Genomic DNA, 14362 nt, shown 5'->3' on the forward strand with positions numbered 1-14362 from the left:
CTGATGTGGAAGTTAGATGAAAAGTTGTTGTAATCATTGACACCACTTTTACTTTACTAACAGAATAAACTCAAATGTTAAGTACATCCATACGCGAAAATAAAAGAGGTTCCTAAATAGGTTCTGGGATGCTTTTTAAGAAGGTTGCCACGTGGCAGGATTTGTTTCTAGAAAGACTTTGGTTGCAGTTGAGCAGAATTGAAAGTGAAGATGGTCTTTAGCAACAGTTGCCAAGTTTTAGCTTTATACTGACAAAGGGTTGGAAAACTGCCACGGTGGCTCGTGTAACAACTGCTTCCATACATCGTGGAAAACTGCTTGTTAAATTCACAAAGAGCAGTAAATGTCAAAGCCACAGAAGCAGCACAGGTCAGCTGAGCAACGCCTATAAACGGAGAAGAATCTACAGGAGCTCACAAATGTAATGATTACTTGAATGATTCCTGAGTAATGTCCTGTTTGCAGCCCTGCACTGGAACTCAGGGTTCCCCTGACTACTAAATGTCTCTTTAACCTCATGAGACATAATCTGATGAAATGTTATACTGTGACAAAATATGGTTTCACGGTCACCATCACGGCATGAAGTTAGCCTAGGTTGAGAAAGCCTCAACAGGTTTGAGGACACACAGAAAAAAATTTCCCTTCATGTTTTGAGTGCTTTGAGAAATGAATGTTAATGTGGTGGGTTTTTTTATTATGTGCGTGCTTTTTGCAAGGAAATTATACATCTCAATTTGGTGTTTGTTACACAAGCTGCGAAGATCTAGATGTCTCGACAAAATGCCTTTTGCCAGAGTCATGGCTCATGTTTTACTATTCAATGCCAACTATTCCCTACAGAGAGTTACAGTTTCCTTACTGATAACCAGCACTGTTCACAGTACGCTGAACATAATACCAGAGCCATTTGTGATTTCAAAGACTTCAGCCAAGTGAAACTTGCACTATGAATAAGTCCATGGCAACCAATGTTTCTGGGAGGAGCGCCGTGCAAAGCTGCAGAGGTGCAGCTCCCATATGGAAAAGATATATATAAATCTTATAAAGTTTGTATCTGTCTTGTGTGAAACTTGTATGAAAAGCATAAAGGGTGAAAACAGATATAAGATCCCTTGAATAATTATATAATGAAACTTGTATGTTTTGGATACTTACTAAAAAAATATATGAAAGTAATGAGAAAGTGGCCACTTTCATGAGTAAATCATATAAGTTTTTACTATTTCTTTTCCATATGGGCTGTCTCATGTAAAGGCACGTTGTAGGGTGTTTAATTAATCTGAGCTCTCTTCTCTGTGTGTTCTTCTGCGATACTGGTGATTAAAAATATGTGAACACCATAATATTGAACTGCAGCAATGAATTTCTTCTAACTCACTGTAATTGTGGGTTTAACATCAAATATAGCTTCCCTCATTGTTAAAGTCAGTCTGCATACTGATGACGTTCAGCTTTACATTTCAGGTAATTGCATCTCTGCTGGAAACAAAAATCTTTAACAGAAATAAGAGATGTTCTAATAATGAGTAATTTTCCAATCATTGGTATTTGGTAGAAAGAAGGAATGATGTGTATTAACAAATGAGAGGTAATCATTTTGGCTTCCAGTTTGAGTGAATATGGTACTGAGTAAAGGTGTTTTGCATTGATAACCAACAGCATGAATATCAGTTTTGTTAAAGAACTTTAATTCAGTTTTATTAGAACTAGATTCACTATTGACATGGAATAAATAGAATACAACATGTTGTCACTGAGAAGATATTTCTTGCATAATTATTACCATAGAATTACACAAGAACTAATTATTTACTCTCAAATGCAAATTGATGCTGGAAACCACCTATCTGCAGTAAGCTCATTTTTACACACATGCTGCACAAAATTAAAATTTAATTCTCATAATCATAAATAGCACAAAGAGAATTTAAAGCAAACAGGCAGATCAGGAAAAGATTCACAGAGCGGTGTCTTCATTAGCACTTCATCACCAACATGCCTCCTGCCTGGGTTTAAACTTTAAAAAAGAGAAGAGGTCTCTCCCATGTTCACAAGCAGCTGCTACAGCAGGTAGCTACACCTGTGTGGTTACGCAGATTTTTCCACCACATGCCCTTTCTGATATATTTTGAGCAGAACACACAGAAAGAACTGCTGTTACACTTGTTTTTTCATTCAACACATGAAAATCATTTAACAAAACCATTTCTCATTTTCTTGCTCCATGACTGATTCCTGGTTGACATTTGTTCCTTTAGGAGCACGACTTTCTTCCTGTGGTGTATTAGCGTATGATGAATATGTTGTGTAATATCTTCTGTGGAAGCAAAACATCAAGACACATCAACATTGTATTCAGTTTGCGGTATTTTTAGTTTTTTTTGTTTCTTTATTGTAAGTCACTCATGTGCACATATAGGTACACATGTCAGTGTGGCCAACACAGAATTACAAACTGTGTTTCATCGTTGTGCAAAGAAAAATGACAAAACAAAACATAGCAGAAATTTGCAGATACTAGCTAAAATCATTTGCCATATTTTTAAAACTTAAATTTAAAAAAGCACAAAGGAATTACAGAGTCTCTATCTTCACCAAATGGGGGGGGGGGGGGTTTTCTGTTTATTCAAGCACAAAGCTACATGTCAGATATAATACATTCACTTACCATGTGCTTTTCTTTTCTTTAAATCACTGCGGAGGAGAAGAGTGAAGTGATTTAGAAAATAATACCATAATGCTATTAAAGTGTGATTTTAATAATTTCCCTTAAGGGTGCTAAGTAGTGTTGATCTGTATTAAGTCTGTGCATAATAGCACCGTTCTAGCATAAAGGGACAACTGGCTTTTCTTTTATGAGGTATTCTTTTATGAATAGCTTTTTGGTCACTGAAGTTATTTATCAGCTCATTGTGGATGTATTTGATGTGTTTATAAATACTGCAGTTTTACGTGAATTTATGCATGTGGGCACTGACCCCTGATAAAAATGTTGAACTTACCTGTGGAAGCCAGGGTTGAATTCACACACGCCACACTGAAGAAGACAAAAGCTTTGACAGTCACATTATACTCAGTTCCTGGTTTTAGACCATAGACGTTCCTTTCAGTCTGGTGTCCGAATATGGGCGCTGTAATCGGTGCAGACTGCGGAGAGTTTTTCTCTCGAAGCTCCAAAATATAACTGGTCGCTCCAGCGTGCTTTTCCCATTTTACTAGAATTGATGATGCATTTGAGGCACTTGCTGACAAGATTTTGCACCCTGGAATAAATGGAAGCACATGCAGTAAGCTTTGTTATTAAAGGTTGTACAGGAGCAAATAATGCAGCTATACACAAAAAAAAGTTTGTTATTATTTGAATCCATCTGTAGTGCTTTTTTATTCACAATCATGCCTTTGTATTTAAAAAATGGATAGATTATTTAAATGACATTTTTTTCATTTTCTTACCTTCTGCACCTTCATGTGTCTGCAAATAAAAACAATAGAACATTATTTTTCTTTGGTTATTGATAAATATTGATCATTTGATAAATTTCAACAAGTTTAAAAGTTGTATTTACCTGAGTTAGAGTTATCAAAGCTAAAGAAAAGCCTATGGCTCCCAACAACCCCATCTTTAACAATGAGAGCGGGATTAAAATTAGTTTACTATATAAGGGAGTCAAATACAAAACGTTTGCTGGATTCTTTTAAGCTTTGGTCCACTCAACCTGAGAACCAATCAGTATTCCCTAAATGGGGGCAGGCTGCCCCTCCAGCAGCCCCAGGCAACCAGAGATGCCCTGAATCAACAAAAAGAGGGATGGAGGGAAGTTTTCTCTGTTTTCAATGTAAAACGTGGCAGCAGTTTTTCAGCAGGAATAATGTCTGGTGTTTGGGAACTATTTGTGTAATTTGAGACTTTGAAAACTTTTTTCAATGCATTATATAAAGCCAGTGTATCTTTCCCGGTATTACTGAGCTTGACCTAATAAAAAACCTCAAGGTTTGACATTTGAAACAGGTGGCAACTGGCAGAGCTGAAAAATGAAGCCAATGTGGGAGTGACACAAACTCTAGTTGTCTAGTTGAGGCTGGTTGCAAAAAAGGAAAGACCACAAACTCCTACATCACAAGGACATTCTGATTAATGTCTTTTATACTCTGAAGTTAAAAAACAATCCCTATATTTACAGCTACTGTATGTTATGTATGATTGTCCATTTATGTTTGACTCTCTGGAGATAGGGGAGTGTGAAAACCAAAAGATGTTACAGGCCAAATTTCTGATTTTAGAGACCTCTGTTTATGGGAGAGCTGGAGGCAGTGGCACAGAGCTCTGGGACCTCTTCATAAATTGCTTTCTCTGCAACTTGGTTATCCGATTTTCTAGTTCACTTACAGTGTCAGAACTTTATAAATGTATTGATAAATATATCTATAACTTGTAACATTTTAGTCCAGTCTAACATATTACCTGCATGTAAGTCCAGACTTCAAACATGTCACCCAACGTGATCAGATTTGATTAAATTTCAAATGTAACACAAAGATGAAGATGATGCTGTTTGCCTTACCAAATATAACATTCTCATCAGAGAGCCAAGTGTTCACTGATGTGTAATCAGTTTGAAGAAAATACAGTTGATCTTGAAGAAGGGAAAGTTTCAGAAACAACAAAACAGCTTCTAACAGAATTAACCCTTTAAAGCCAAATGTATCGTTGATACATGAGGTTATGAGTGTTTGAGACTTCTACATCATCAGTTTAATGTATTGAAATTCACTTAAACAAGCTTTCTTGCCCATTCTCATGCTTGGTTTGAATGTCAGCAGGACAGGCTGAATATAGTAACTGCTGCCATGTGACTGTTAAACAGATCTAACTAACCAAGCATTATCAGCATCCTGATTTACAGATCACATATCTACATCCAAAACAAAACACTATATGATGATGATGCTGGGAGTTCTTTATTACCAGGAATTTCCATCACTTTGAGACAATGACACGTACTGAAAGCAGTTCATTACATTCTAACAATATAAAACAGAGAACTGTTGTTTTAAAAGGGAAAAAAATCGTGTATTTAAAGATGAATATATCAGTTCGTGTTCCTTGATTGTCAGGAGGACAATGAGCTACACATTTATTGTGCTTCAGTCATCTCTATGACAAATTTCTTGAACTGAAGAAGAAAAATCCATCATATGTAGTTTGAATTAGCTATTCAAGCATGGTAAATGTTTTACTATCAACTATCAATTGCAATTTTTAACAGTTTAAAAAAAAAATCTTTTTCCTATTAAATCCAGTAATTTGTGGTTAAAATTAATTTAGAATTTCCCCAATTTAACATAACTTTAGTTACTTTAACTTTAATGTGTGATTTTCACAGATCACAGATTTGAATCTTAAATGTTGGAGCAGACTGTGGGTTTGCTTTCCTATGCCACATAAAAATCATCAAACATTATACCAACATGTTTCATGGCTAAACATTTGTGGTTGTTTCTCTATATATTTATGAGGCTGGGATCATTCCGGTGAGGATGGGGTGATGGATGAGGAAGAGGAGGATGAACATGTTTTCTGTCGAGGAAAAAGATCAAAACCCATGAAAACTGAATACTGACCTGCAATATTTGTGCTCATTGGTTTAATGTGCTCAAATCTGATGACAACAATGTCAAGTGTCGCTGTGTTTTTTGTAGCCAGAAGATAGACATTAATATACACAAGACGGTAGAGACAAAAGATGGTCAATTATTTTAACTGTCATTAAAAATGTTATCATAGATTCAAGACATAGACCGTTCCACAGTTTAGCACCATAAAAACAGAAAGTGAACTCCGATACTTGTATGTGGCATTTATGGTACATTTTTTTTAAAAAGGAGTGGTGCTGACAAAGTTTCAGATGGAAGACTTTTGAATCTTATCTTAATAATTTCCATCTTTTTATATTTCATACCTTTTGTGTAGTTTTTTTTCTGCATGATACATGTGTAAAATTACAGAAAAGGTTCTGGGAACTCAAACATAACATCAAAACATCAAACTTAATTCAGAGAAAATGTCCTTTTTTATTTTTTATTTTTACCCATATGTTGATCTATAACAGTTAGACTTTAGTGTAGTATAAATGTCTGTGGGTATCAGGGATCTTTATCACCAGGAAAAGCTAAAAATTCCTCCTTCAAATTTTCCAAAGCTGTCCAGTGCACCAGATTGAAGTCTTTACTGATTCGAGCCCTCGGGCTATATTTTTGACACCACTGCTATAGCTTATATGCGCTCTCTTTAGCCAGCTGCTTACCATTTGTTGCTAAACATGCTAGTCCACGCTTCTCTTCCCTCTGTAAATAACTGATGGAGAAGAGATTGAAGCATATTTAGAAAAAAAATGCATGCATTTTTTTTTTTTTACAATCTAATGCAATCCAAAATAACATTTTTTGAATCCAAATTCAAAAAAATCTAGAAAGATGGCAAACTTACCTGTGCCAATGTTGTCTCCTAAACAGGTGACTAAAAGAGCAGAAACAGAAAAGTCTAAATCTGAGGTACTTTTTTTTCTAATCACAGTTACTGATTCATGTTTATATAAAACTTTACCCTGACGAAACATGGAAGTAATGAGAAAAATGTGTGAAAGCGATCGCTATAATAATATAATCAATGGAAAATAAAATACACACAAAGTCAAATTTTATACAATTTCACTTTGAATTACCCGAGTACAGTCTCTCCGGGCAGAATTGGACTTTGCTGCCCTCTTGTGTGAGTGGAGCGACCACTACATGATAGACGTCCCCGCACTGGACGCTGCCGAAGTCACAGCTGTTGTCTCCAGGAGCTGCGGTGCAGTTGTAGTTGCTGTTGCTCCCCACCATCTCTGCGATGGAGCTGTGGTTGCTCCCAGTGCTGCGCCAGTAAACCCGCAGAGAGTTACTGGACGTGCTGTATAATTTGACACCAGACTGACAGCAGGGACCTGCGACAAAGACATGTTAATGAAGTGATGCATGTCTTCTGACTAGAATACTACTTTGCAATTAAAGGCTGAAGAAAAACAGATTACTATGACTGTAACAGCTTTGGTTTTGCTCTTTTATCGGTAGGCATATCTTCTGTTTGTATACACTTATCTTGATACTTTTAAAAAATTTCCACAATTCCTCGTAAGTTTTTACTTCAATACATAAAATAAAGGCCTTTAAGTCATAAATTAGTTTTTTTACGTGACTTACTACGCTCCTTTGCACCTCCATATTTTTAGTCTTATACTCTGTTTTAGTAATTTTGCATGATTCACATGATCCTCAGTTCATCCTCTCTCTAAAAGAGTTGTTTTAACTTTTCTCCTTTGATGGCAACCCTCTTTTTAAGCCAGCCGTCTTTGGATTGGCTGTCCTTGGTAAACAGAAGGTTTGATCAGCAGGTGGCTGGGGGTTGTGACCAAAGCCATTAGAGGAGTCTGATGCCTTATCCTTTGGGTCATTGCATGATATGCACGTAAATTGCCATGATTATTTAAAACTATGTACATATTTCAAACGAGTAACCAAAGTAAAACCACAATAGATGTGTGCATGTTTTAATAAACTTGTCAGAGCTCTCTGACAGATCATTTTAGCCTTTAAATTTGTCCACACCTCTTCTGTTTTATGTTTTCTTTTATCTTTCACTGACCACTCTTTGTTACTTATTGTCACGGTTTATTAGAAGACATCACTCACTTGATGAGAAACCCTGATAGGTGCAGTTGGACCTGCGTCCGTTATGGCTGATTGCCTCCATGGTGACAGTGTAGTTGGTGCTGCAGGTGATGCATCCCATGAGGCAGTGGGAGTCCTGGGTATGGCAGCGGGCATGACCGCATGATGATGTCAGAGTGGCGATGAACAAGCGTGCCCCTTTGGCGTGAGACCACGACACGTTGGTGATTGCCTGGGTCACCTGATCCACCGTCAGATTCACTGGGCAACACGGTTCTGCGATAGAAGATGAGGTGTGGGAAATAGTTATAACATATCAATTAATGTACAGTTCAGTATATTTTTATATTGCAGCTAGGCAAAAGTGTCTAAATATAATTCTTGTAAACTAGAAAAATTGATGTAAAGATGGGCAAAGTGTTTAATTGAACATAAACTCTTTTAGGTCCCGTATAATTACCTGGAATAAAGTCACATATGAAGTTATGCAAAGTTGTAAAGTTAAGCAAGAAAGGTCAGGAAGCAGCACTGACCGTTCGTGAGCGACAGCATTCGACTGCTCACCTGTTTCTAGAAACTCAGAGTAGCTGGGTAAACTCGGACCAGCTGTGCTGGTTGCTTCGACGCTTACTTCATAGGTGGAGCCACAGGAAAGGTCAGTGATGTCACAGCTGCTTTTATTGGTGCTACAGATGTGTTTGTCATCATCTCCATTTGCGCTTACAGTGTAATTAGCAGCCCTGTTATTTGCTGTCCAGCTGACTGTGACGCAGGAGGAGTTCTTTGGATTGAGCATCACATTGTTTGGCATGCAGGGAGCTTCGAGAATGGAGAGAAGGCTGAGTTAATGGTGTCCACGTTGTTTAAGGACCCCTCAAAATTATGAGGAGACATCTTTTTTTTAGATATTGTGGACTTTTTCTCCTTGGATATGTTTTTATACCCTTATTTATATACACAAGTTTTCTACCTGTGTCTTTGGTGTGAGCTTTACAAGCAAGGTTGCAACCGCTCACATCATTGCAGGGAATCACCACCACACTGTAGGCAGTGTCACAGCTGAGGCCAGAGAGGACGCACACCGGTGCGGTGTCATTACAGAGGATGACCTCTGAACTGTGTGCAGCCCGGGTCTCGTACAGCACTGCCCCCCGTGAGGGCATCCATCTGATGTCCAGAGTGTCAGTGCTCACCGCTGACACTGACACATCCTCTGGGCAACACACCACTAAAAGAAGTTTATGAATGATCAGAGAGTGAAGAAAATGCATCTCATCGTGACTAAAAAGTATAATTTTCTGCTGCTACTTACAAGTGGTGTAGTTGAGAACTTGTCCTTGAGGACTGCTGCCAGCGTGGTTGAAGGCCAGCACAGACAGGAGGTATGTTTGCCCACACGGGCAGTGAAAGGTACAGTTGTTGCTGGTGGTGTTGCAGGTTTCCACACTGCTGCCAGCTGTCTCGATAAGGGCCATGTAGCTGTCAGCATGAGCCACGGTTTTCCACGTTAGAGTGCAGTTGCCTTCTGAAGACTCCACTAGTGCCAAAGACTCAGGTGGGCAGGGGACTGCAGCACAAGACGGCAGGGAATTTAGTCACAGTCACACACTCATAGAGTCAGGTAGGGGTTCGGTGTAGAACACAAAAAACTTGTGTGTCATATTTTATAGCATGTTTTGCATTGTAGTTATTAAAAGTTTGAAGATTTTTAATGAATAAATTGTTTTCTTTAAGATATATAAACAGTGTGATATAAAAAAAATGTTGAAATTGTTTTATCTGCTTATGAGTTTTAAAATGTTGTGGTTTTAAAGGGTCAGAGTTCAGTATTGCTACCATTGGTCCATAGTTACCCTTAGTGGTCATTAATTTTACAGGATACATTCAACTTTTGTAATGTGGAATTAAATTTGGGTGTTTTTCATGTCATATGGAATATAAATCTTAATTTAAATCAATGCATTAGAAACAATACAAGTTTCTGCATTCGGCTTCATACCCGGAAGGTAATTCCAGTATTTTTAAAAAACATTATGTGGATGACACATTCATATCTCTTCTACTCACAGGTGATGAAGACTGCAGGGCTAGATGGATAGCTGGGCCCAGCCTCATTTGAGGCAGTGACTTGGATGGTGTGTACCTCTCCACACCCCACTACTGAGAGGGTGCAGGAGCTGGATGTGGTCTTACACATTAAGTTTAGGTCACTCATCACATTGTACTCAATGGGTCCATAGACCTCCTGGTCTGGCTCCCAAGACACCAACAGTCCAGCCACACTGCCATTCATCACCACAGACACATTGACAGACGCTGGGGTCCGAGGTCCTGTTAGATGACAAAAAATAAAAACAAAACCAGCGAAGGACTAAACTGGAGTAGACACGGGAACCAGTGTGATATAACTGCATTTGGTTATTTTTGAATGCATGCTTTTATTTGTTGTAATTAAGTGGAAAATTTTGCTTTTTTACTTCATTATATTTTTCAAATGTCTACTAAAACAGGAAGTTTTCAAGGTTCTAAGTTTAGAAAGCAAGTATTTCATACTTGTTGTGCTCCTATATTTTAAGCAGCATGTTCATTAACCCTTATGGATAATTTGCCACAGTAAGACTCCTCAGAATTATAATACTGTGTGTGTTTTGGTGGCTTTACTGCTTTGCAGCATTGACCCTAGATCATGGTTAAGCATTCTTCATGCTGTCCAGGGCTCTTACTGAATAACACTCTGTATGCTAGAGTAAACACAAAGTGTACAGTCACAAACAGACAACTGTCTCAGTGCCTGCTTACGTGTAGCCTGTTTAATGTTCGAGCTGTCTCCCTTTCGACCTTCAAGATCCCAAGCAAAACAAGTTATGACGTAGAGTGAGCCAGCATCCAAGCCGGAGAAGGTCAAACTGGTGTTGGAGGTGTTGTACACGCCCATGCTTATGTTTGAATCAAGCTTGCATATGGACACGGTGTATTGGACGGCATGAGCAACTGGATCCCAGGATAGAACGATGCTGCTGTTGCTCGTAGAGGAGGACGCAAGCTGAGGAGGAGCCAAAACTGTGAAAGACAAGATTAGACTGTTTTATATGTAGTAACTGGTGTGGGGGATGAATACTGTAGCACATTACTGAAAGTCCAAAAGTTTAATCCAAGACTATGTGAAGGAAGTCAGTGTAACGTCAACTTAATAGTGGGTGCAACATTTAGAGCTCTTGCCAGTTGTTACATATTCAGACTGTGCGCTTATGTTATTTTCTTTGATCATTTTAGGTGAAGCAGAGCTTCAGAGTTTGATTGTGTTCACGTTCAAGAATCAGTTTGAAAGTTGCTTAGTATTAAAGCGTGAAAGGTTCAAGTAATTGTATGTTATCGATGAAAACTGTACTAATACTAATATATTAAGCAAGTAATCAGTATTATTAATAGATAAACTCTGTATTACTTTGGTAATAGTCACATAACTTTGTCTTCATTTCTGTTTCAAGTTAATCAAGTTTGCATAAAAGAAAAAGTTTAGAGGACATTTCTCTGAATTATTAAAAAATGATTGTCACAAAGTGACTGGATTAGTTGAACAGGTGCAATCTTAAGAAATTTTTAAACAAGACCTGTTGACTGGTGCAAGATCAGTAAACTCATTGCACCGCTGAGAGGCTACAGCTGCAAGTTCATGTTTCATGTTCGTGAGAACATAGAGCTGGTAACCCTTTACTCAGGAAGAGTTCAGCTCTTTATGTTTGACATAGAGGGGTCAGGTATGGTTACCACCGATGCCAGAGAGGCCCGTAGGGTTGAAGATGAGTGTGTATACTGTACCTTTCACTTGTACAATTGAATATAGTGGTTGTGCTGTTTAGACAATAAAACAGATCAAGTGACCTCTGCAGGGCATGGGGTGTGAGACCCATTTCACACGAGTAATTTGAAAATCCCACCTGTCTTTCCAGTTACAGGAATTGAGGGCTGGCTGCGGCCTGCGGTGTTCACAGCCATGATGCTGAGCGAGTACTCAGTGTACGGCACAAGGGACTCAATCTCAGCTGGAGAGGAGGATGCTGCAACCTCTCTGAAGAAGCCATTGCTGTTCTCGACACGTATGATGTAATGAGACACCCCGTTTCTCAAGTTAAACTCCACTGTCAAGGTTGTGCTATCCAGTGACTTCACTGTCAGAATGGGCTCCATCATATCAGGGGCTGAAAGAGGCACAAACAATTCACAACAGGGATGGTATCAAGTCCACTCTTAAGTTAATTTTTACTGTATGTGTCTGCGTGCTGAACTTTAGATTTAAGTGGTTTAATTAAGAATCAGAATCAGAAAGGGTTTTATTGCCAAATATTGAGCAGGTTTACAACATTAGGAAATTGCTGTGGTGCTTCAGTGTAAACATACTGTCATAAATTACGCTTAAATAGACATGAAAAAAATAAAAATAAGAATAAGAATTAAAAGTGCTACGTAGAAAGATATATACATGAGTGCAGGTGGTGATCAGTGCCAAAGTGGTTTTTTAATTAAAAAAGCAACCAAAACTACCCCATACTTTATCGTCTGTGAATCTCCCCTGGTACATTTACTGAACATAACTATAAATCACATGTTTATTACTAGTGATGTCTCACGTGATACTAGTGATGCTAGCCTGAAAAATGGCAGTAATACTAGCAGTAAAACTGCCAACAGATCTAGATAGCTATATTTGCATTGCAAAATTACTTATTTTTATGGTTCCGGCATAGCTTTTTGCCGTACATAATTTTATTTAGATCAGTGATCAGTGTGCCTAAACATGGCAGCTTTACAAACATTCTAACACAGAGGTGGGCAATCTCAGTCCACGAGGGCCGGTGTGCCTGCAGGTTTTAGATGTATCCTCGAACCAACACAGCTGATTTAAATGGCTAAATTAGCTCCTCAACATGTGCTGAAGTTCTCCAGAGGCCTGGTAACGAACTAATCATGTGATTCGGGTGTGTTGACCCAAGGTGAGATCTAAAACCTGCAGGGACACCGGCCCTCGTGGACTGAGATTGCCCACCCCTGTTCTAACCCATTGAGCTTCACAGGCTATTCTTTGAAATTTACTACTCAAATAACATTAATTGGGAAACTGTAAGTTCAAAATTAACAACATTGAACTCTATGGAGAACGGACACTTAAAGACACTGTGTAATAAAAGTCTAATAATAGGTATTACCAGTCGAGCAGGAAGTTTGAAAAACTTAAGAAACACTGGAAAGTTTACTTCCTAAATGACATCCTTTTCATAATGAATCAGTTCTATTTTTTCCATTCAAATTACAAGCTACAATCTTAACACTCTTATGCGATGCAACAGAAATGAAGCTTGCTACAAATACTGTAGGATTTCATTGTGGTATACATTGGGTTCATCAGCTGCTGTAGCGTGTTCTCCAAACTTTAAAAAGGTACTGGTTGCATTTCTATGCAACAGCTACACAGCCTGGACCCTCTAGAAATGAACAACTTATTAGGACAAAGTCATGTTCAATAAAATTAATTTAAAAACGTTTTGTTTTAGAAATAAATAGTGAAGGACAACACAAGACTGTATACTTCATATCTTAAACAGCATGAGCATGGACTGAAGTGCATGAAGTCTCACCTGTTGATGATTCAACTGATGCAGTGCTGAGTTTTTGGGAACCACTCATTGCTTCAACTACGAAGTTATACATGACGTTTGGAGGCAGCGAGGTAACAGAGCCCATCACTGTGTTTGGACCAAATGATGCAAAAGCGACAAGTTCGCTCTGTGATTTTACAGTGATCTGGTATGAAGTGGCTCCAGAGTACCTGGTCCATCTGAGAGTCACAGTCTTTGATGTTGCAGAGAACACAGACACTTTAAAATCTAATGAAGGTAGAGCAAAAATCATTATAAGACACATCTGGCACCCTGAGAAAAAGATTCTTTCAGACAAGTCAAGTTTTTTTTCTTGTTCTGTGATAAACCGCCAACAGTTGAATATAGTAAAAGACAACATACAGTACCTGATTGGGCTGCAGCCTGCAAATTAAGATAAAATATATGTATTAAGTGTTCTGATCAATTTCCTATAACAGTTATCTCCTCACTATTTATTACAATACCTGTGAGCACATGCCCAGTAATACAAAAATCTCCAGCCACTTCATAGCACCAGTTTTTCTGGTTTGTGTCTTCTCTCCTTCTCTTGATAGCTTCTCTTTGATTCTTAAAAACACTTCTCTCTAGTGGTTTGATCTTTTCTTAAACATCTATCAGCTGAAATACCTGCAGCAAGCCCCTCCCACTGGGGGGGTTAAATGTCTTTTTATAATGAAGCAGGGAGATGGGGCCGGTGTAGGTTGAATGCCATGGAAAAAACCTACCTTTGAAAGCATCATGTTCTGCACTCAAGGATATATCCACTAAATGTGACATGGACATAATTACTGTCTGGAGGCCTCAGAGCCACCTCTTTGACAGTAACATAGATAGATAGATAGATAGATAGATAGATAGATAGATAGATAGATAGATAGATAGATAGATAGATAGATAGATAGATAGATAGATAGATAGATAGATAGATAGATAGATAGATAGATAGATAGATGTCTTGTGCGCTTCATCACTAAAAAACTACAGCTCACTGTCGC

General features: G+C 38.3%; 2 protein-coding genes across 5 annotated transcripts in view; both read right to left on the reverse strand.

Moving 5' to 3' along the window:
- Nucleotides 1-3894, reverse strand: part of fndc7b (fibronectin type III domain containing 7b) — a 42689-nt gene extending 38795 nt beyond the window's left edge. The window contains exons 1-3 of the mRNA XM_085387573.1: nt 3570-3894; nt 3457-3475; nt 3006-3266 (exon numbers count right to left, since the gene is read on the reverse strand). Coding sequence (XP_085243699.1) covers nt 3006-3266; nt 3457-3475; nt 3570-3623 — 334 coding nt within the window. The 5' untranslated portion in view covers nt 3624-3894. The remainder of the gene's footprint in view (nt 1-3005; nt 3267-3456; nt 3476-3569) is intronic.
- LOC146649301 (fibronectin type III domain-containing protein 7-like) lies at nt 3150-14362 on the reverse strand. 4 transcript variants are annotated; one of them, XM_085386007.1, is made up of 14 exons: nt 14093-14362; nt 13733-13748; nt 13344-13592; nt 11649-11909; nt 10510-10770; nt 9778-10041; nt 9023-9277; nt 8681-8938; nt 8275-8529; nt 7732-7986; nt 6726-6986; nt 6491-6520; nt 6309-6358; nt 4959-5581 (listed from the first exon to the last, which is right to left on the reverse strand). In XM_085386007.1, the coding sequence occupies exons 1-13, from the start codon at nt 14105-14107 to the stop codon at nt 6327-6329; spliced, it is 2412 nt and encodes an 803-aa protein (XP_085242133.1). In that variant the 5' UTR covers nt 14108-14362; the 3' UTR covers nt 4959-5581; nt 6309-6326. The 4 variants fall into 4 exon arrangements, with proteins under 4 accessions (XP_085242131.1, XP_085242133.1, XP_085242132.1 ...); XM_085386005.1 differs by lacking the exon at nt 4959-5581 and adding exons at nt 3150-3266; nt 3457-3475 and having other exon boundaries at nt 13344-14362; XM_085386006.1 differs by lacking the exon at nt 13733-13748.

The sequence above is a fragment of the Rhamphochromis longiceps genome, linkage group LG17 (genome assembly GCF_057381845.1).
Source record: "Rhamphochromis longiceps isolate RC_006_pf linkage group LG17, R_longiceps_female_GT1.1, whole genome shotgun sequence".
In the NCBI taxonomy this organism is placed as follows: domain Eukaryota; kingdom Metazoa; phylum Chordata; class Actinopteri; order Cichliformes; family Cichlidae; genus Rhamphochromis; species Rhamphochromis longiceps.

Bases quoted from the DNA above. Each gene is read 5' to 3' on its own strand.
- LOC146649301 (XM_085386005.1), bottom strand. From the start codon at position 13,725: ATGTTGTCTTTTACTATATTCAACTGTTGGCGGTTTATCACAGAACAA. The intron at 9,278-9,777 runs GTGAGTAGAAGA...CTTGTGCTGCAG, and splicing joins CCCTGCAGTCTTCATCACCT to TCCCCTGCCCACCTGAGTCT. The intron at 8,530-8,680 runs GTAGAAAACTTG...CCATTCTCGAAG, and splicing joins AGCTCACACCAAAGACACAG to CTCCCTGCATGCCAAACAAT.